This window comes from Aplidium turbinatum, chromosome 5 (genome assembly GCF_918807975.1).
Source record: "Aplidium turbinatum chromosome 5, kaAplTurb1.1, whole genome shotgun sequence".
In the NCBI taxonomy this organism is placed as follows: domain Eukaryota; kingdom Metazoa; phylum Chordata; class Ascidiacea; order Aplousobranchia; family Polyclinidae; genus Aplidium; species Aplidium turbinatum.
Window position 1 is genome coordinate 34,644,343 of NC_137476.1, and position 21,929 is coordinate 34,666,271.

Sequence of the window (21,929 nt, forward strand, 5' to 3'; positions counted from 1 at the left end):
TCTAGCGCTAACTTAAACTTTACTATTTTGTACCAATTCTAAGCAATTCAATTTTTTACAATAAAAATACCAAACCAACACAAATTAAAAGAGTATGTCTTGGTTTATTCATATGTTAACTTTCACATTTATATCTAATCAACAAAACGAGCAATCGTTGTTCAAACGTAACCGCTCGACGAAGCTTCTTTCCAATTCATTTTTCAAGGCGATTCGATTGTGGTTCAATATAAGCCGCCCACAGTTTGCTGTGATCGATGAATACTGCCTCCACCAAATATGCTGTAGCTTTCTTATTTCTGCTCGGATTTTAATAATTTTACTATCGTTGGATGGCATTATGCTTCATCTACTCGAATGGATTAATTGCCAGTCTAAAGTAGGCATTACATTTATGTAGCGCTAACTTAAACTTTACTATTTTGTACCAATTCTCAGCAATTCATTTTTTACAATAAAAATACCAAACCAACACAAATTAAAAGAGTATGTCTTGGTTTATTCATATGTTAACTTTCACATTTATATCTAATCCACAAAACGAGCAATCGTTGTTCAAACGTAACCGCTCGACGAAGCTTTTTACCAAAACAATGCAAACACAAAGCGATCAGTTTCGAGTGTTCATTACAAGCCGCCCACAGTTTGACGCGATCGGTGAATAGTGCCTCCACCAAATATCCTGTAGCTTTCTCATTTCTGCTCGGATTTTAACAATTTTACTATCGTTGGAAAGCACGATACTGCATCTATCCGAATTAATTGGTTGCAAGTTTAAAGTAGGCATTATATTGATCTAGCGCTAACTTAAACTTTACTATTTTGTACCAATTCTAAGCAATTCAATTTTTTACAATAAAAATACCAAACCAACACAAATTAAAAGAGTATGTCTTGGTTTATTCATATGTTAACTTTCACATTTATATCTAATCAACAAAACGAGCAATCGTTGTTCAAACGTAACCGCTCAACGAAGCTTCTTTCCAATTCATTTTTCAAGGCGATTCGATTGTGGTTCAATATAAGCCGCCCACAGTTTGCTGTGATCGATGAATACTGCCTCCACCAAATATGCTGTAGCTTTCTTATTTCTGCTCGGATTTTAATAATTTTACTATCGTTGGATGGCATTATGCTTCATCTACCCGAATGGATTAATTGCCAGTCTAAAGTAGGCATTACATTTATGTAGCGTTAACTTAAACTTTACTATTTTGTACCAATTCTTAGCAATTCATTTTTTACAATAAAAGTACCAAACCAACACAAATTAAAAGAGTATGTCTTGGTTTATTCATATGTTAACTTTCACATTTATACCTAATCCACAAAACGAGCAATCGTTTTTCAAACGTAACCGCTCGACGAAGCTTTTTTCCAATGCATTTTTCAAATCGATTCGATCGTGGTTCAGTATGAGCCGCCCACAGTTTGCTGTGATCGATGAATACTGCCTCCACCAAATATGCTGTAGCTTTCTCATTTCTGCTCGGATTCTAACAATTTTACTATCGTTGGATGGTATTATGCTTCATCTACCCGAATGGATTAATTGCTAATCCAAAGTAGGCATTATATTTATGTAGCGTTAACTTAAAGTTTACTATTTTGTACCAACTCTCCGCAATTCATTTTTTACAATAAAAATACCAAACCAACACAAATTAAAAGAGTATGTCTTGGTTTATTCATATGTTAACTTTCACATTTATATCTAATCCACAAAACGAGCAATCGTTTTTCAAACGTAACCGCTCGACGAAGCTTTTTTCCAATGCATTTTTCAAATCGATTCGATCGTGGTTCAGTATGAGCCGCCCACAGTTTGCTGTGATCGATGAATACTGCCTCCACCAAATATGCTGTAGCTTTCTCATTTCTGCTCGGATTCTAACAATTTTACCATCGTTGGAAAGCACGATACTGCATCTATCCGAATTAATTGGTTGCAAGTTTAAAGTAGGCATTATATTGATCTAGCGCTAACTTAAACTTTACTATTTTGTACCAATTCTAAGCAATTCAATTTTTTACAATAAAAATACCAAACCAACACAAATTAAAAGAGTATGTCTTGGTTTATTCATATGTTAACTTTCACATTTATATCTAATCAACAAAACGAGCAATCGTTGTTCAAACGTAACCGCTCGACGAAGCTTCTTTCCAATTCATTTTTCAAGGCGATTCGATTGTGGTTCAATATAAGCCGCCCACAGTTTGCTGTGATCGATGAATACTGCCTCCACCAAATATGCTGTAGCTTTCTTATTTCTGCTCGGATTTTAATAATTTTACTATCGTTGGATGGCATTATGCTTCATCTACCCGAATGGATTAATTGCCAGTCTAAAGTAGGCATTACATTTATGTAGCGTTAACTTAAACTTTACTATTTTGTACCAATTCTTAGCAATTCATTTTTTACAATAAAAGTACCAAACCAACACAAATTAAAAGAGTATGTCTTGGTTTATTCATATGTTAACTTTCACATTTATACCTAATCCACAAAACGAGCAATCGTTTTTCAAACGTAACCGCTCGACGAAGCTTCTTTCCAATTCATTTTTCAAGGCGATTCGATTGTGGTTCAATATAAGCCGCCCACAGTTTGCTGTGATCGATGAATACTGCCTCCACCAAATATGCTGTAGCTTTCTTATTTCTGCTCGGATTTTAATAATTTTACTATCGTTGGATGGCATTATGCTTCATCTACCCGAATGGATTAATTGCCAGTCTAAAGTAGGCATTACATTTATGTAGCGTTAACTTAAACTTTACTATTTTGTACCAATTCTTAGCAATTCATTTTTTACAATAAAAGTACCAAACCAACACAAATTAAAAGAGTATGTCTTGGTTTATTCATATGTTAACTTTCACATTTATACCTAATCCACAAAACGAGCAATCGTTTTTCAAACGTAACCGCTCGACGAAGCTTTTTTCCAATGCATTTTTCAAATCGATTCGATCGTGGTTCAGTATGAGCCGCCCACAGTTTGCTGTGATCGATGAATACTGCCTCCACCAAATATGCTGTAGCTTTCTCATTTCTGCTCGGATTCTAACAATTTTACTATCGTTGGATGGTATTATGCTTCATCTACCCGAATGGATTAATTGCTAATCCAAAGTAGGCATTATATTTATGTAGCGTTAACTTAAAGTTTACTATTTTGTACCAACTCTCCGCAATTCATTTTTTACAATAAAAATACCAAACCAACACAAATTAAAAGAGTATGTCTTGGTTTATTCATATGTTAACTTTCACATTTATATCTAATCCACAAAACGAGCAATCGTTTTTCAAACGTAACCGCTCGACGAAGCTTTTTTCCAATGCATTTTTCAAATCGATTCGATCGTGGTTCAGTATGAGCCGCCCACAGTTTGCTGTGATCGATGAATACTGCCTCCACCAAATATGCTGTAGCTTTCTCATTTCTGCTCGGATTCTAACAATTTTACCATCGTTGGAAAGCACGATACTGCATCTATCCGAATTAATTGGTTGCAAGTTTAAAGTAGGCATTATATTGATCTAGCGCTAACTTAAACTTTACTATTTTGTACCAATTCTAAGCAATTCAATTTTTTACAATAAAAATACCAAACCAACACAAATTAAAAGAGTATGTCTTGGTTTATTCATATGTTAACTTTCACATTTATATCTAATCAACAAAACGAGCAATCGTTGTTCAAACGTAACCGCTCGACGAAGCTTCTTTCCAATTCATTTTTCAAGGCGATTCGATTGTGGTTCAATATAAGCCGCCCACAGTTTGCTGTGATCGATGAATACTGCCTCCACCAAATATGCTGTAGCTTTCTTATTTCTGCTCGGATTTTAATAATTTTACTATCGTTGGATGGCATTATGCTTCATCTACCCGAATGGATTAATTGCCAGTCTAAAGTAGGCATTACATTTATGTAGCGTTAACTTAAACTTTACTATTTTGTACCAATTCTTAGCAATTCATTTTTTACAATAAAAGTACCAAACCAACACAAATTAAAAGAGTATGTCTTGGTTTATTCATATGTTAACTTTCACATTTATACCTAATCCACAAAACGAGCAATCGTTTTTCAAACGTAACCGCTCGACGAAGCTTTTTTCCAATGCATTTTTCAAATCGATTCGATCGTGGTTCAGTATGAGCCGCCCACAGTTTGCTGTGATCGATGAATACTGCCTCCACCAAATATGCTGTAGCTTTCTCATTTCTGCTCGGATTCTAACAATTTTACTATCGTTGGATGGTATTATGCTTCATCTACCCGAATGGATTAATTGCCAATCCAAAGTAGGCATTATATTTATGTAGCGTTAACTTAAAGTTTACTATTTTGTACCAACTCTCCGCAATTCATTTTTTACAATAAAAATACCAAACCAACACAAATTAAAAGAGTATGTCTTGGTTTATTCATATGTTAACTTTCACATTTATATCTAATCCACAAAACGAGCAATCGTTTTTCAAACGTAACCGCTCGACGAAGCTTTTTTCCAATGCATTTTTCAAATCGATTCGATCGTGGTTCAGTATGAGCCGCCCACGGTTTGCTGTGATCGATGAATACTGCCTCCACCAAATATGCTGCAGCTTTCTCATTTCTGCTCGGATTCTAACAATTTTACCATCGTTGGAAAGCACGATACTGCATCTATCCGAATTAATTGGTTGCAAGTTTAAAGTAGGCATTATATTGATCTAGCGCTAACTTAAACTTTACTATTTTGTACCAATTCTAAGCAATTCAATTTTTTACAATAAAAATACCAAACCAACACAAATTAAAAGAGTATGTCTTGGTTTATTCATATGTTAACTTTCACATTTATATCTAATCAACAAAACGAGCAATCGTTGTTCAAACGTAACCGCTCGACGAAGCTTCTTTCCAATTCATTTTTCAAGGCGATTCGATTGTGGTTCAATATAAGCCGCCCACAGTTTGCTGTGATCGATGAATACTGCCTCCACCAAATATGCTGTAGCTTTCTTATTTCTGCTCGGATTTTAATAATTTTACTATCGTTGGATGGCATTATGCTTCATCTACCCGAATGGATTAATTGCCAGTCTAAAGTAGGCATTACATTTATGTAGCGTTAACTTAAACTTTACTATTTTGTACCAATTCTTAGCAATTTATTTTTTACAATAAAAATACCAAACCAACACAAATTAAAAGAGTATGTCTTGGTTTATTAACCTAACAACTTTCACGTTTATATTATATCTAAAAAACGAGAAATCGTTGTTCAAACGTAGGCGCTCGACGAAGCTTTTTTGACAATTTTACCATCGTTGAAAAGCACGATACTGCATCTACCCGAATCAATTGGTTGCATGTCCAAGGTATACAGTAGCCTACATTTATCTAACGCTAATTTAAACTTTACTATTAAAACATCAATTACTCCAAAAGTGATAGGCCTATGACATTTGGACAACACCATGAACTCCAAACAGACTTAAGCTATGATATCCATAAGCAGACAATAGGCAAAAAGTGTTTACTAATTCCCTTTAATTGAATCTTGCTTGAACATTTTTAATTATTCCAGACATGTTGGATGAATGTGCTTGGCCTACGCAGTTTTTGAAGTCAAGATTCAGTTGGTCAAGCAAAAATAGTAGGCTACACATTTAGCCAAACGCAGCAGCACCACTTTTCAAGATTGAACAATAGAAACCCTTTAATGATGCAGAAATCAGTAGTCTTAACAGCATCAAATTTTACGTCTTGAAGCAGTTTAACATCGCCTATCTTAATACGAGAAGTAGAATGGGGTGACCTTGGTCCAGTTATGAGACACCGCTTACTTTAATTTTACAATGGTTCTGGGAGAAAACTTTAGTTTACCCATATTGAGGGCTATCAAGAGCCCTTACATGTTACCAAGTTTGAAGTCATTTGGTCCATGCGTAGAGTTTAAAAAAAAAAAAAAACTATTAGTGGTTTTCACTCCAGTGTTTTAAAAAAACTATAAGCAGTAATCTTTTTTCAAGACATGCTCATTGCCAACCCCAAAAAGGGGTGTCACTGGCCTCTTTCAGAGTTTTTAAAATACTTTGGTTTGGTATTTTTATTGTAAAAAATGAATTGCGGAGAATTGGTACAAAATAGTAAAGTTTAAGTTAGCGCTACATAAATGTAATGCCTACTTTAGACTGGCAATTAATCCATTCGGGTAGATGAGGCATTATGCTTTATGAGAAAGCTAGGAGGCACTATTCACTACAAATATTAAAAAATCAATAGCCTTTCCGCTTTTACTTCTGTTCCGCGTTTTTGCACCCTTTTTAAAAGTAGTAGCGTTTTTTTGCATGACGTCACAGATTTTTGTGACGTCACTAACCAAGGCGGCCGATCCTAAACCAGCACCCAAAATTGTAGCCCTATGAAACTGCAATTTCAATTGAATTGAGATGCTGTTTGATAAAAATAAACTCAACCTATTCGATCAAAACCTGGTAGTAATAGTAAGTTCACTTTTCTATTTCGGTAATTCTTAATTTGCACATGCTTTAGACCAACAGATCCCCCCACACATTCACGTTTTGCAGTAGCCGTACTATACCTAACCAAGTCACCAGTCACCACAGATTGCATCCTTCCAGCTTACGGTGACGTCACAGCGATGTTGCCGTTTTTATTTTCGCAATAGAACGAGTGTCAGATTCGCCGATGTCAACGAAAGTTTGCAAGCGTGTAACTTAGTAGCCTGTTGATATTTTTTACAATTTTCTAGTCAGGAAAGTTTGTTAGTGTCACCTTTTTGGTATCTTAGGTAAATTTCGCAAATTTATTTACCTGCCAGAGGCACTTTAACAATTTATTTGAGTTCAACGATTGGTGCATTGCAATGGATTACGCACGGACAACCTAATTATTGAGCTTGCTCGCAAAACGTCGTTCTTATCACAATTGTCAATGCTGAGTTGTCGTATTATTTCTACTTTTTTTCCTAAGTAATGACGATTTCTAAACTTTACTTACACGCATACGTGTTTGCATGTTTACGTAATGGTAGCATATGTAGTACAGTACAGAGCAGTGCATAGCTCGACTGTTACTTTTCGTTTCAGACATCCAGATGAAACAGTGTAATGTTGCAAAAACACTCGGTATGTAAGTTTTTAAAACTAAAACGTATGACAGCCAATTATGACGCACAATACAACACGACCAAGCGCAAATAAAGTACACCCTAAACCCAATTAGTATTACAGGGTCATTCTTTGTAAAATCATCCAGAATTTTGAAATCTTGTCAACCATAGCCACAGATTTTAATGAATTTTGTCACCCATAGTTGTAGAACTTAGTTTAGGCTACTGAGCAAAATAATACTAATTTGAGAAAAATTGGGATTGTAATGTTTAAGTTATGCCCCTTTGAAAATGAAAAATATTTGTGTTCACTCAAGCATAAAACTAAAAAAAATTCCCTTAAAATAGACCCCATAAACCCTATATACTCCTTAACAGTGACGTTCGGTGGCTTAAACCATTGGGAAAGCAACTTGGAAATATGTTGCAGCAAGGTAGTAGGCACGAGGGGCGTAACCGTCGGGCGAAGCCCGAAGGCGTGTTGCCGAAGGCAACACTTCCAGCGGGGGGTCTGGGGGGCCTCCCCCAGAAAATTTTGAAAAACACTTCCAATTTGGTGCGCTCTGAGAGCATTTCCAAAACAAAATCTTCGGACTTTCCCAGTCCGAGGATAAAGATTCAATCAATCAATCAAACTGGGACTAGTCTAGAATGTTGGCTGCTTTTTTAGACTGAGCACAAAAACTTATTGTCAATGTCATCTGTAAGCATTTACAACATGCATTGGACTGGTGCACTAGTAAAGAGCAAATAATTAGCCTATAAATTAAGCTAGTCCATTCTTGAAGAACACAAGTATGTTTGCTCTGAACTTGTGATGTCAGTCTATTGACCCAAAGAATTTAAAAAACACTTGTGCTGTTTCAGTACTGGTTGGTTAATGTACCCTTTGGAATTGCATGTCTTATTGTAGAATCTATGTTTTTTTTGGTAAGAGAACCAGCTTTATTTTCAGCGTACTCAGTAGCCTATAGTTACAAGCCCGAAAATCACTCATGCGTAGAGGCTGTATTCCTTTCGCCTGAAACCAAAAGCAGCCGCTATGAGATACGCATGACGTCACTGGGAAAGCAAGTTTAACCATAACACCAGATAACACATCTGATTGGCTAAGCAGCTGGTGTCGTTTTGCAAAACGATTGAGGATTGGATAAAACGAAGGCGTTTTTCAATGTAAGGTAAGCACTTTTGAAAGTTGATTTCCCTGGAGCTTCAGTGATGGTTTCTGACAAAAGCGTTTGCGTTAATTGGCATTTATAGGCAAGAAATGCGGTTTGGTGAGGACTTAGATACTCACAAGAGTTACGAGTAATTCTAGTCACGAACACAGTAATTTTCAAGTTAAAATAGATTTGATAAAAATAATAAGAAGTTAAACCTAGAATTCAGTCATTATATTTTGCATAGTTTTCGCTCAGGTAAGCACTGCTTTCCTTGCTTTCCCTCACCGATCGTCACTGCTCCTTAAAAATTTTGTGATTGCGTTTTTACTAATGTTGGTACGATTGTTTGATTGATTGATTAAATCTTTATCCTCGGACTGGGAAAGCTTCTTGCAGAGCTTAATTCTGGCAGTTTCGCATACTTGTATGGGCTTTGAATCACTGACGCAGGCCCGGTCGCGAAATTTTTCTTCCCACGAACTTTCTGTTACTTCGCGTAGAGTTTGTATTTATACCGTGTGAATGCAAACATTTTCCGGTTGGCGTGTTTGGTTCAGTGGTTTCGTCTTTTGCCTTATATTTGTGAGGACATCAGTTCGACGCCCATCAAAGTCAATTTTTTTTCTTTACATTAATTTTTGCGGTGCACAAAAGCTTTTCAAAAACAGTAAGGTTAGGGTTAGGGTTAATTCTTAATCAATTCGGAAAATCTTACTTTTAGACTAGTGACCAGAATCAATGTCTTTTCTCAATTTCTATAAACTTGACCATAGACTAAGTGTGTCTCCAGGCTACGTTTTTTTTCAAGTTCAATGTTTAGATTTGGACCTGGAGGGCGAAAATCGGTTGCTGTAAGGGCGAAAATTGGTAAAAACAGTTACGCGCGCCGCGGGGTAACCAGTAATGGCTACACTTACAGAAATTTGCAAATGAGACAGAAAGTTCGTGGGAAAAAAAATTTGCGGCCCGGTCACCGAGATTGACAGAGTGAAGTTTCCGATTGTTTAACTCTTGGGGAATTACTCCATTCATTAGATGCCGCTGAATGGAGAGCAGTCCTTAACATGCGTTGCTCAAGCGCACACCCCGAGAGTCGAACCAGCTCCGCTTGATCTTGAAGCTTCTTCGTTCCAGAAGTCACGCACGCATCTGAGCCAATGGGGCGGACTCATGATAAACTCAAATATACATTACTTTTTAGTGATACTTTACTCGAAAAATTCCAAATACATATAGCAATTTTTTATAATCGGTCGAAGTTGCGTCACGGATGAGTGAATACAGGAACGTAAACTTAGAAAATTGTGTGGGAAATTACTCAGCCGTGACTAAAGTTGCTTGAAATTTGCATAGGACAATTATGATACACTAGCAACAAGTTAATTAAATTCCATATTTAAATGTGCAAAATTTCGTCTGTTATAGAGCAATTTCAAAACTTCTTTCAAATCGTTATAAAATTTTATCTTTGAGTGAACACAAATATCCTCCATTTTCAAAAGGTCATAACTTAAAAAAATACTGACCCAATTTTTCTCAAATTATTCTTATTATGTTCAGAAAGCTAAGTTCTACAACTGTATAAAATTTTTGAACAATCTGTGTCTATGGGTGACATGGCCTGGATGATTTTACAAAAGTTGATCCTACAGTGACTTAACAGTTGGATGTTGGCAACCCTACTTAAAATAATTTAATTTTTTTATGGAAAACTGGGGCTAGAAATCACTTGCAAAATTGTGACAAAATTGAGTTCTGAACTTCACGCAATGCTGTTGCAGTAGGCCTAAATATAATTCCGCAAGACAACTTCAACTGAAGCTTCATGGTTGTTTTGTTTAATTGGTTAGAGTGTCAGACTGTCAGCCCCTCTAGCTCAGTTGGTTAGCGCGTGACTTCGTGAACGAAAGAGCTTTAAAATCAAGTGACGCTGGTTCGACTCTCGGGGTGTGCGATTGAGAATTTCTCTCACATTCTAAAGACTGCTCTCCATTCAGCGGCTCTTAATGGATGGAAGAATTCCCCGGCAACAACACCACTTCAACAATCGGAAAATTTCACTTTGTCATTCACGATAACCAGCCCTGCGTCAAACGCTTCTACAAGTATGTGAAACTACCAGGATCATGGAAGAGGAGAAAATGCTAATTTGAATAATTTATCTTACTGTTTTGTCTTAAGCACACATACCTTTGCCTATTTATATCGTGATCTCTTGAGTTCACCAAGGGTGGTGGAAGGGTGCAGCGGATCAGACGTTGGTTTTCCGATAATGCAAGCCAGGTCCGACACCAGGCCTTAACTCACCTCCACCTAGAGCATGGGGAGCAACATACGGCTGGTCACAGCGGTAAACCATAATTCTTCGTGGGAAAATTGTAACATAAAGTTCCCGGATCCGTTTGTCTGTACGTAATGACCGAAAAATAAACACACCTTCGAAACGTCTATTCAAAGTGTATTCCAGTAAAATTAGCCCGCGGCTATCGAAATGACTGGTGCAATGCCTACACCTCTAAAACTGTCACTACGATACAGATTACTTGGATAAAAGACGGAGAATTTGTCCAGCTAGCAAGCACCAAATAAACCAGTTAAATGTGCGACCGACTTCCAACAAACAACTTCGAGAATGAATCAGAAAAATTTGTGATAACTCAAAGGCGACGCAACATTTCATGTTTAAACCGGTTTCAACAGGATTGACACGAGTCTTACGGACGATGGTGCAATCTTGGCTCATGTTTTAGGAATTTCCATGACGTAATATTCAGTAGACCCGAACGGTTTCTACATGACGTTTGACCAGGCGAACAACCGTCTGTAACATAGCGGCCCCTAGTTATGACAGTCTGACATGGCATAACTAAAAAAGAATTGACGACAATTGTGAGCCAATGAATAAAAACACATGATACACAAATTGTTTGAATCACTCACGTTTAAGTTAATACGCAAATACAAAGGGCATGCGAAGAATGAACAGCAATAAGAATAAACACGACGATACATGAAATTGGTACCATAGATATTAGGTACACGCAAAAAATGATGCTATATACAATGATTGCGATAATAACCGACTGTTCTGGGCTCAGACAAGTGTCGGCCACCGCAGACAAAACCAGGCTCAAACCCTAACACTTAGGTGTTCTTTACGGGGGCGAGGCACGAAATATCCCTCAACACATAGTCTACTTTCACTTTCCCCGTACTCTCATCATAGTTGCAGACGGCAACTTTAGCTCTACGAACCACAGGCTTCCCTTTCCTACTTTGTGGAACTACCTCATGCACCCTCCCAAGTTGATACTTCCCACGTTTACCAATGTCCTGGAGAGAACCTACCACTACAAGTTGACCAGGCTCCAAATTCTCGGCCATTTTTAGCCATTTTTTCCGGCCCTGAAGACCTGGCAAGTAAAAATCGATCCATTTACTCCAAAACTGCTGAGAAAGTGACAAATTGAACCGATAATCCCTTCTTAATTGGTCACGATCATGTGGTTGCCCAACAGCACAGTATGGGTCTAAGTATGGGGTTAAAAGTGAGGCAGGGGTGATGACAGTAAAATCCCTAGGGTCGTCACTCAAAGGTACCAAAGGGCGTTCGTTCACGATCCGAACGGCACTGCCAGAGTTTGCAAAATACCATCTCGGTAACGAAAAATCCTTAAGCAGGTCCAAAGAGCGAAGCCACGACTCCCACTCTTTAACAAAGCTATCAGGGACCTCGGTGTCCCAATCAAACTTGTCTATCGCCAATTGCTGAAGTATAAGGCGTGCTTTTAGAAAAAATGGCGCTCCAAAGCCTAGCGGATCAAAATTTTGTCCAAGCTGACTGAGCATACTTCGGCGCGTGTGTTTAGCTAAGGGCTTTAAGGAACATGCGATACGCATCTCGTCAGACTCGGTTTGCCACACACAACCCAATGTCTTCGCTGGTGGCAAAGTCATATTTTCAGTCTGAAAGTCAATGTCACGAATCAAAGGTGAAAGCATCTCATTATCCAAATTTGACAAGACAATCATAGCCTCCTTGTTAGCACTCCACTTACCAAGTTTAAACCCACGGCTATCAAACAAAGCAATTGATTCATGAGTGATTTGCTGAGCTTCCTCTAAGCTATCAGCCGAAAATATAAAATCATCCATGTACATATTATTTGCAATATTGCAGAGAGTCAATTCACCAGCACTGCTGGGATTCTGCTGGATCATTTTCTTTATAGCCAAGCAAGCGATATACGGGCTACTCTTTATTCCCCAAGGGTGTACACAAAAACGAAATGGTACCATCCTACCATTTTCAAGGTCATCATCTTCAAACCACAATATACGAAACAAATCCCTTTGCGACTCAGGTAACTTTATTTGAAAGAAGCATTTAGTCACATCAGCCATGAGACCAAATCTACCAAGCCGAAATCTAGCCAAGACATCTACCAGAGGGTTTAACAAGTCAGGACCCGAAAACATTACATCATTAACACAAGTTCCTCGAAATTTAGACTTGCCATCGTAAACAATGCGCTTTTTTAATTGTGACGTAACAAAGTATGGTAAATACCATTCAAATCCCTTGACATTTCCTGCTTCACCAGTACGCTCAATATAGCCATTTGATTTAAGATCTTTCATGGTGTCAGTAAGGAAATCACGAAGTTCAGGTTGTTTTAAAGCTTTCTTCCTTAAAGCAGCAACTCTATCTGACGCCAACACAAAATTGTTAGGTAGATCAATATCTTCCTTCAACGGAACAGGTATCTCAAATCGACCATCTTTCAACTCAATATTCGGTTCAACAAGTTCTCTAGCCAACTTATCATTGCGAGACAATTCACAGGTTTCATTTTGCAACGTCAAATCCTGAATGACTTTATTCAGGTCTGCTATTTCCATATCACGAGACTCAATTTTACGCTGAAAGCCAGAGATGACATCCGACTCTGAAGACGTCTGCACTCTGCACACTTTAGCAATGCTTTCCTCTAAGGGTGACTTACCACCACAAGCCAACCAACCGAGAGGAGTGAGTAAAGCATGCGGTTCACTACGATTTTCACCAACACGTTCTTCTTTTGCCCACATCAAATAAGCGTTGTCGTTGCCAATCAGTACATCTACAGTACTACAATCATTCAAATGAAACATATTCACGTCATGAAAATGACGGAAACCATTTAAATCTTGTTTATGCGGTAAAGTTTTAACATCATCAGCCCAAGCTGGGTTAACCACCAAAGTTATATCACAAAACAGTTCATCTGTCTCTAACGACTGGATGTTGAGTTTGACAAGGTCAGCACAAGTAGCTTTCTGACCAGCCAGGGTATCCATTTTAAACGACGCTTTATCGTACGGTTTAAGATCAAGTTCACACACCAAGTCACTCGAAACAAACGTCAACTGCGAACCAGGATCATGCTGACAATACACCAACTTTGATTTGCCAGTCATTGGATTCAAAACACGAGCAGCAGTAACGCGGTTAAAGGCTGCTTTAACATTTCCAATCTTAACATTACGCACAGGAACTCTGGCACGAGCATCATCTTTCCCAACAGAATCCAGAGAATCATGTGACGTCACATAAAAATCATGCAGAAGAAAATAGTGTTTCCTATCGTTGTTAAGCCCACACTTACGACAGTTATTTGCATGAACGCAATCCCTAACCATATGCTGGCGCAAACAATTCAAGCATTTGCCAGCTTTCACAATGACATCTCTCCGATCTTTAGGTGTCAAGCGCAAAAATTCTTTACAATTAGACAAAAAATGATATTCAACTTGACCACGTGACGAACAACAAATGCATGCCGGTAGGTTTTTACGTCTGGCTTCACCACCGCGCGGTGCGCCAACAACAGTCGAGTACTGCGAACTCCCTGACATCACATCATCGTTGGGTTTTACGGACGTCTGCCTAACCGGACATGAAGGCAATTTTCCTTTGCCAAACTTTTTAAATTGCTGCGACTCACCAGAATCGCCCATTAGCATAATGCTAAAATCAGTCGATTTACGCGTTTCCTCCCGTACTACAAATTCAAACAAACTCTGAAAAGTAGGCTCATCAGTGCCACCATACTGATCACCTAAAAAGTCAAGATAACGCTGCTTAGCGTCAAACGGGAGTCGCTTAGACAAATCCAAAACAAAACGTCCTTCCAATTTATCACGCTGACCATAAGCTTGCGCGTAAAGCAAACACTGCGATAATTCATCTTTAAACTCTTTCAGATCACTGGAAGAGGTCGAAGTCAATTTGCTACCATAGCGATACTTTCTAATTTCCGGTTCTGCAAAAAGACCTCCACGAACCCCAAAACGCTGGGACAAGCGAGCTAACGACATTTCTATCCTGTCTTCCTCTGACAAGCCAGGGGTGTCAGAAACCAAATTAGCAATCGTTTGCGCAGCTGTTCTAACACAAGCTGCTTGTAGCAAAGTCAAACAAGTCCCCTTAAAGGGCGAAGCTGCCATTAAGGCCGTAACACGATTTTTAAAGAAGATAAATGGCATATTATTACCATCGTAACCAATCAAGGCCGCCTTATCGAAAAACGTCCTACTATTTTGGTATTCAAAAAAGCAATCCTGCTGTTGAGAACTCGATTTAGCGGGAGAAGACAAGCTATATCCCTTAAGGGGCTGAGTGGGCTCAGTCACGTGCACAGCCCGATCACGATCCTCACACACGTTAAAATCAGGAGACGCGATACGCCTCTCACAACCACCCAAATTACGTGTAGCTGGGCGATCAAAACCTAGCGGCGCAGAAAACTGTGAAGGGGGCAAACCATTACTAATGGCGGCCCCGTGACCTGTACGCTCTGGGGGAGGAGTTCGGTTGTAATTCGCAGGCCTTGGCTCTACAGCATTCGGAAGACCCTTAGCCGCGGCCCCGAGACCTCCTGAAACAGCTGGAAAACGTGTGGATTGCCCTGGTCCACTCACAGGTTGAACGGGCGTTTGGAAAAGGTTATGTAAATTAAACTGCGATTGATGTTCATTTCTGGAATGCCTAGAAGAGCCCTTCTTAGAGCTACGCCGAGAGCCCACCTCTGATCGATATTCAGCTAAAACTACCTCTTTACGTTGTTCAGCCCTCAACTGAGCGTCTTTGAGTGCGAACTCAGCAGCTCTCGCGGCTGCCTCAGCTCGAATGGCCTCAGCTCTCGCGGCAGCTTTCGCGGCGGCTTCAGCAGCTCTCGCTTCGGCCTCCGCTCTCCCGGCAGCCTCAGCTCGAATGGCCTCAGCTCTCGCGGCAGCCTCAGCAGCTCTCGCTTCGGCCTCAGCTCTCGCGGCAGCCTCAGCTCGAATGGCCTCAGCTTGTATCTGGAGCTCCTCTCGTCTTAGCTGCAGGTTAATTTGTGCCACTATCCGAGACGAAGTCCTAGACATCCCAGTGCTTACATTTGAGGCGCTATCCTCAGGATGTATGTCAGCATCCAACATATCTGAGAACTCACTTTCTTTTTGTTCAAAGTTATTTTTTAACGAGTTAAATTCGGGATCTACCCTATCACGAAGTTCTGCCAAGATTGCAGAGTTAAAGATTTTAGTCAAAAGAGCATGGAAATGCCGTAATTCCTCTTCTAAAGTAGATAACTTAGATCTAAAAATTAACAGTTCCTGCTTATCACTCAAAGAACCTAGGGCTACAGAAAGTTTCCCAATTTGAGTCAAAATATCCCGTCTAAGATGCCGGGCCTCTCGAACTGACTTAGCCTCATCGTTAATGGGTCCCTCCCCAGAATGGCCTGCCCGACCGCAAAGAACATCATCAGGCTTAAACTCAGTCGAGTCTACGGCGGTCGAGTCCTTGTCGCCACCGAGTGTAGACATATTAAATGTTGGGGCTAAATTTAACAATTAAAAAAATTAAGTTACACAAACACACAAAATTATTAGGCTACAGTAGTTATAAAAAACTTAACTGCAAAGACAGTAAAAATACAAAAAAGAATTTAAATGCACGATACCGTAGCTGTACGAGTATGAAGTCCTAAAGTCCACAAAACTTGCTTGGATTCTTCCACTTGAATCTACAAGCACAGATGGATTGTCTTTTAATCTTCTTTCTTGCCAATGATTGTCAAAGTTATTTTTCTTCAGTACCAAACTGAGAAGAAATGTCTTTACTTTTCTTTGCTTCTGTAAGAGTGTAGACTACCAACCAACAAATCTTCTTTTATTATTTCTTGTACTTCTAATCAGTTCTTCTGCACTAGCTGACAACAAACACGTCGTTTATTTTTATGCCTTCAAGTGCTTCTTGGCCCACCAGCTAACAATAATCGTCGTTTATTTTTCTTGCTTTAATTTCTTCTTGACCTACCAACTGACAAGAACTCGTCTTTTATTTTTTATGCTTTAATTTCTTCTTGACCTACCAACTGACAAGAATCGTCTTTTATTTTTTATGTTTTAATTTCTTCTTGACCTACCAACTGACAAGAATTCGTCTTTTATTTTTTATGGTCACAGCGGTAAACCATAATTCTTCGTGGGAAAATTGTAACATAAAGTTCCCGGATCCGTTTGTCTGTACGTAATGACCGAAAAATAAACACACCTTCGAAACGTCTATTCAAAGTGTATTCCAGTAAAATTAGCCCGCGGCTATCGAAATGACTGGTGCAATGCCTACACCTCTAAAACTGTCACTACGATACAGATTACTTGGATAAAAGACGGAGAATTTGTCCAGCTAGCAAGCACCAAATAAACCAGTTAAATGTGCGACCGACTTCCAACAAACAACTTCGAGAATGAATCAGAAAAATTTGTGATAACTCAAAGGCGACGCAACATTTCATGTTTAAACCGGTTTCAACAGGATTGACACGAGTCTTACGGACGATGGTGCAATCTTGGCTCATGTTTTAGGAATTTCCATGACGTAATATTCAGTAGACCCGAACGGTTTCTACATGACGTTTGACCAGGCGAACAACCGTCTGTAACAACGGCCACGATGGGATTTTGAGTGGCCTGTAGACAATTTCCGGTTTTACATGATATTGTGGCTCGCCGCCACAGTCTGCCGTATTCCCTCACTACTTGCTTACTACGTCAAATTACAAAGACTGTTAGTTATACTTTAGTTCTTTGACTCTTTGTTTTCGGTTTTTAGTCGTGACAAGCATGTTATGTTTTGCATAAAACGCATTTCCATCTTTTTCTTTGTCTCTTGCTTGAATCTCCTTCAGTCTCAAGCCTTGCCTCAAGCACAAGCCGGAAAAATAGATCAAAGTGAAATTTGGCTGATTAGTGTGTACCGACTGCTGTCTCGTATTCGTCATCAGCCATATTCTGCAGTGCAGTTATCTTAATTCAATTGTTTAGCCTACCGTACTCTCAACTGTTTCAAGTTTTAATTAATTAGCATTGCGTCTGGCAGCACTCGCCAAGGGTGACTGATTTCGCCGGTAGGCACTTTTACGTATTACACTGCCCGAAAAGGCAACCGCAACCATGCGTGACATACGACATCGCTGATGTTGGTAGCGCTATCATGCGTGACATGACTCAACACGTGATTAACTGGTCGTCTTTATCGAAAGATTTTGATACAAAGAAATTTAACTGAATGCATCGCTACAACCAACGTTGCCTAATGGTTAGGGAAGAGGAGTAGTAATTTCGATTGCATGGGTTCGATTCCCACCCTCTGCTAATACTATTTTTTCTTCAACTGAACTGAGTGCAAGAAGAATCGTAGTGACTGCAAACAATGGAGTTTATGAGAAAAGTTGTGACTAAAACACCAGTAATGTCATATACGATACGCATGGTTGCGGTTACCTCTTCGGGCAGTGTAATACGTAAAAGTGCCTACCGATTTCGCCTATAAAACATACTGGTGTGGTAATCTTTTTTCTTTTCGATCTACGCTCTCGCCACGGGAAGTCAGTGACGTTTCTGAATCCGCTCTGATCGCTGCAACGATTGCCGCAATAAAGATGAATTGTTTTCGTCATTCACGACGTTTCAATGTCGTTTTGACTGGGGCCAACGTATGTACCGACTGCTGTCTCGTATTCGTCATCAACCAATATTCTGCAGTGCAGTTATCTTAATTCAATTGTTTAGCCTACCGTACTCTCAACTGTTTCAAGTTTTAATTAATTAGCATTGCGTCTGGCAGCACTCGCCAAGGGTGACTGATTTCGCCTATAAAACATACTGGTGTGGTAATCTTTTTTCTTTTCGATCTACGCTCTCGCCACGGGAAGTCAGTGACGTTTCTGAATCCGCTCTGATCGCTGTAACGATTGCCGCAATAAAGATGAATTCTCAAATCTAGTGTTGCGTTTAAGTCACCTCAACCCAGCAGCGTTACACCTCAACTCAGAAGCGTTACAAGTGTAATAATTAAAGACAAAACGGGCAGAAATAATAGTGATCGTTAGTTCTTTGTGTTTTTAGACTCTTTGTTTTCGGTTAAAAATAGACTTAGAATTTACAATAATTTTTTACCCATGGATTTCGTCAAATTTAACAAAGATTGGATGCTCAAGTACTTTTCCCACAAGTCGGCAAGACAACAGTAGGCTATGTTTGTTATGCAATGAAAGTGTTGTCGTGTATTAAGAGAACAACATTAGCCCCATTATGCGACAGAACATGGAGGCTATGGCAGTACTTTATCAACAGTGGAACAGCAAACAAGAGCAACAGAACCGGACAGAAGACTTGTATAAAGCAGCAGAATGTATTTGTAAAAGCCAAAATAGCCCAGAAAACTGCTACTTATGCCTGCTTTGTGGTTGCACACAACATTGTTAAGTACAGCACATCGTTCTGCGATGGTGAATTTGTCAAAATGTGCATGCTTAATTTATTTTTGTATAGGTGGATAAATACGCGCTTGATGTATCGGTTAAGGAATCCGGCCCGCCAAGTAGATATCCAGCCCGCCGACTGGAGAAGTTGCCCACCCCTAACCTAGAGTATAATACATTGGGTAGACATAGTTGCTGAAGGAAAGGTGGCCGTGACAAAGGAACTGTCCACCCTACTCTCGTTAGTTAGTGCTGAAGGTTTAGTGTGATGAGAACCTTATCTTCTCATTCCCCAAAGCTCAGTAACTGAGTATTGGACCACCTTTACCTTACTCTTGAGTTCAATGGCGCTGGTAAGATCGAAAGGGTGAAGCCAACATTTCTTTGAATTGCACGAAGACCAAAATAATCCCAAAAACGTTAAAAAATGAGTTGATATCATACGCCATGTGTGAAAACCTGGCATGGTTGTTTTTAGTAACAATGAACGTTTTCAACAACAACAGAACTATATCCGAAATTATAGAAATGATCGCGAATACGAACGTTCGCTTCATTCTATTTCTTACAATACGTGCAGTTTTTGACCACGGTGTCTTCAAGCCACTTTTTAAATTTGACACGCCTCGGTGCACATTTCCATCACTTTTCTCGACGCTAATGGGACTTTGTGTGGAGTGGTGTGGTAAACCTTTTTGATTTTTATTCTGCTCTGTGGTCAGTCTTAAATTATTCTGAGATTTTAGATGGCCACTTGGCATTGCGTCATCAGCAGTCGGCGGAGCAGTCACTCCATTGTTCAAGTCCTCTGAATTTTGTTGAATCAATTTTTTCCGTAATGGGTAAATGAATAGGAATGACAAGACTAGACGAAATAAAAACAGAGTAAGGCTTATCACAACCAACTTAGTTATGGCCTTACCCTGTACATATAGGCCTATACATCCGTGTACAGTTGATGAGTGATCGTTTGGGATAGTGATGACACACAACAAAATAACACTAGTTACGACAATAGGGATGATGCTAAAAGTACTGAATACTGTTATTATGTTATTTAAATTTTCAGCAAAGAATTGACTGGTGTAGAAGGTTCTTTGACGACACCACAGTAATAAGAAAGTAGACATGAGCACAAAACAGTACATGACCGTGCTTGCATCAGTTGCCATGTCACATTCTTCATCTTTGTCTTTGCCAAATCCAACATTCATTACCACTTGGCTTGATATCAATCTCCCAAGACACATAACGCAGGAAATCACAACGAAAGTACAAATTTTTCCATCATTAAGCTTTTCCGATCTGTTACTTTTGTTTGATTTCCATTTTCCTGTTCTGATTCCATAATCTATCAGTGATATGAGAACCCAAATTGTTGCCACAATCAAAGTGATGTTGACAGTGACAGGAACAATCCATTCTGGATCTTTAGTTCTGTCATAAGCAATTGTTACGTTTTCAGTGTGTGTATTGTAATTTTGAGTTGTCATAATGCTGCTTTTAACAGGATTTTAAACTAAACATTAGGCTACTTACCTAATACCTAGTATGTCTGTAACAGCGTCATTGGTCATTAAATAGTTACGACAAAAACTTGCATTAGCTCACTAGTCATAATACGTTAATCTATATCAGGGGTGGCCAACACGTCGATCGCAATCGATGAGAAGTTGGCCACCCATGGTAATCATTGACGTTTCTAAATCATAGCAAACCAATATAGGCCTAATCTGCTTCGGAGTTGCAATGAACATAGAGTTATGACTAGAACGCGCAGTTGCATTGGTTTTTGAGGAAAATGATAATTTAATGATTAACTAATAGTGATCATAACTTTGTGAGCATTTCTCGTAAAGATGTTGCGGCTAGGGCTTGGGGATGGACGACAAGTGGCTCCTCGTGCCCCATCGTGTGAGTACCATCTACACATATACAGATGGGAAACGAAATTTCCCAACAAAGAGCCTCCACCTTGACGGTACAGCTGCAAGGGGCAATTGATAAGTTCAGACGCCTCACCATTCTGCAGCTCAACATATAAGGTTACACAATAAGCAAGATCAAAGTTGTGGAGAAGCTTGCCCTAACCAACCGGCAATCGTCATCTTCTTCGGGCACTCGGCACTCCCTAAGCCTCACAAGTCACCAGAGGACCCAAGGAGTTATCGTCCGATATCCCTTCTCTGTGTTCCTTTCAAAATTTTCGAAAGGCTGATCTATGCCCGCGTCAATCTAACCATTGACCCGCTCCTTCCAAAAGAGCAAGCTGGATTCCGTCGTGGAAAATCCACTGTAGACCAAGTCACACTCGACCCAAGACATTGAAGGCTGAGGCAAAAAAGAAGGCCGGCGCTGTCTTTCTAAATCTTACAGCTGCCTATGACACCGTATGGCATCGCGGGCTTACTTGCAAGCTGCTTCACCTGCTTCCTGACCGACATATGGTCCATATGATTATGGAACGTCAGAAATCGAAGCTTCACCCTCACCACCGGCAACCCACGGCGACGCAGACTAAGATGCCCAAAAACGGCGTCCCACAGGGATCGGTCCTGGCTCCACTTCTTTTCAACATCTACACCCACGACCTGCCAACCACGGTCTCCGTAAAATACACTTATGCGGACGCCCTGGCAATTCTCCACTCTACAAAGTCGTGGAAAAACCTAGAAGACACCTTGAGCCAGGACATGAAAACCCTTTCGGCTTATCTCCAGAACTGGCGACTGAACCTCAGCGACACCAAAACTGTGGCAGCAGTTTTCCACTTACACAATCGGGAAGCTGATCGTGAGCTACATGTTCAGAACAATGAAAAAC

The 21,929-nt window shown here is 39.6% G+C and overlaps 1 protein-coding gene across 1 annotated transcript; it reads right to left on the reverse strand.

Annotated features, from left to right (window-relative positions):
* Window positions 1–19,301: 19,301 nt before the first annotated feature.
* Window positions 19,302–20,599, reverse strand: LOC145771209 (uncharacterized). The gene has a single exon (XM_082582943.1). It carries the CDS (start codon window positions 20,597–20,599, stop codon window positions 19,448–19,450), a length of 1,152 nt encoding a protein of 383 aa, XP_082439069.1. The 3' UTR covers window positions 19,302–19,447.
* Between the last annotated feature and the right edge of the window lie 1,330 nt (window positions 20,600–21,929).

What these genes read in the sequence shown, in the direction of transcription:
- LOC145771209 (XM_082582943.1), bottom strand. Translation starts at nt 20,599, where the DNA reads ATGACAACTCAAAATTACAATACACACACTGAAAACGTAACAATTGCT.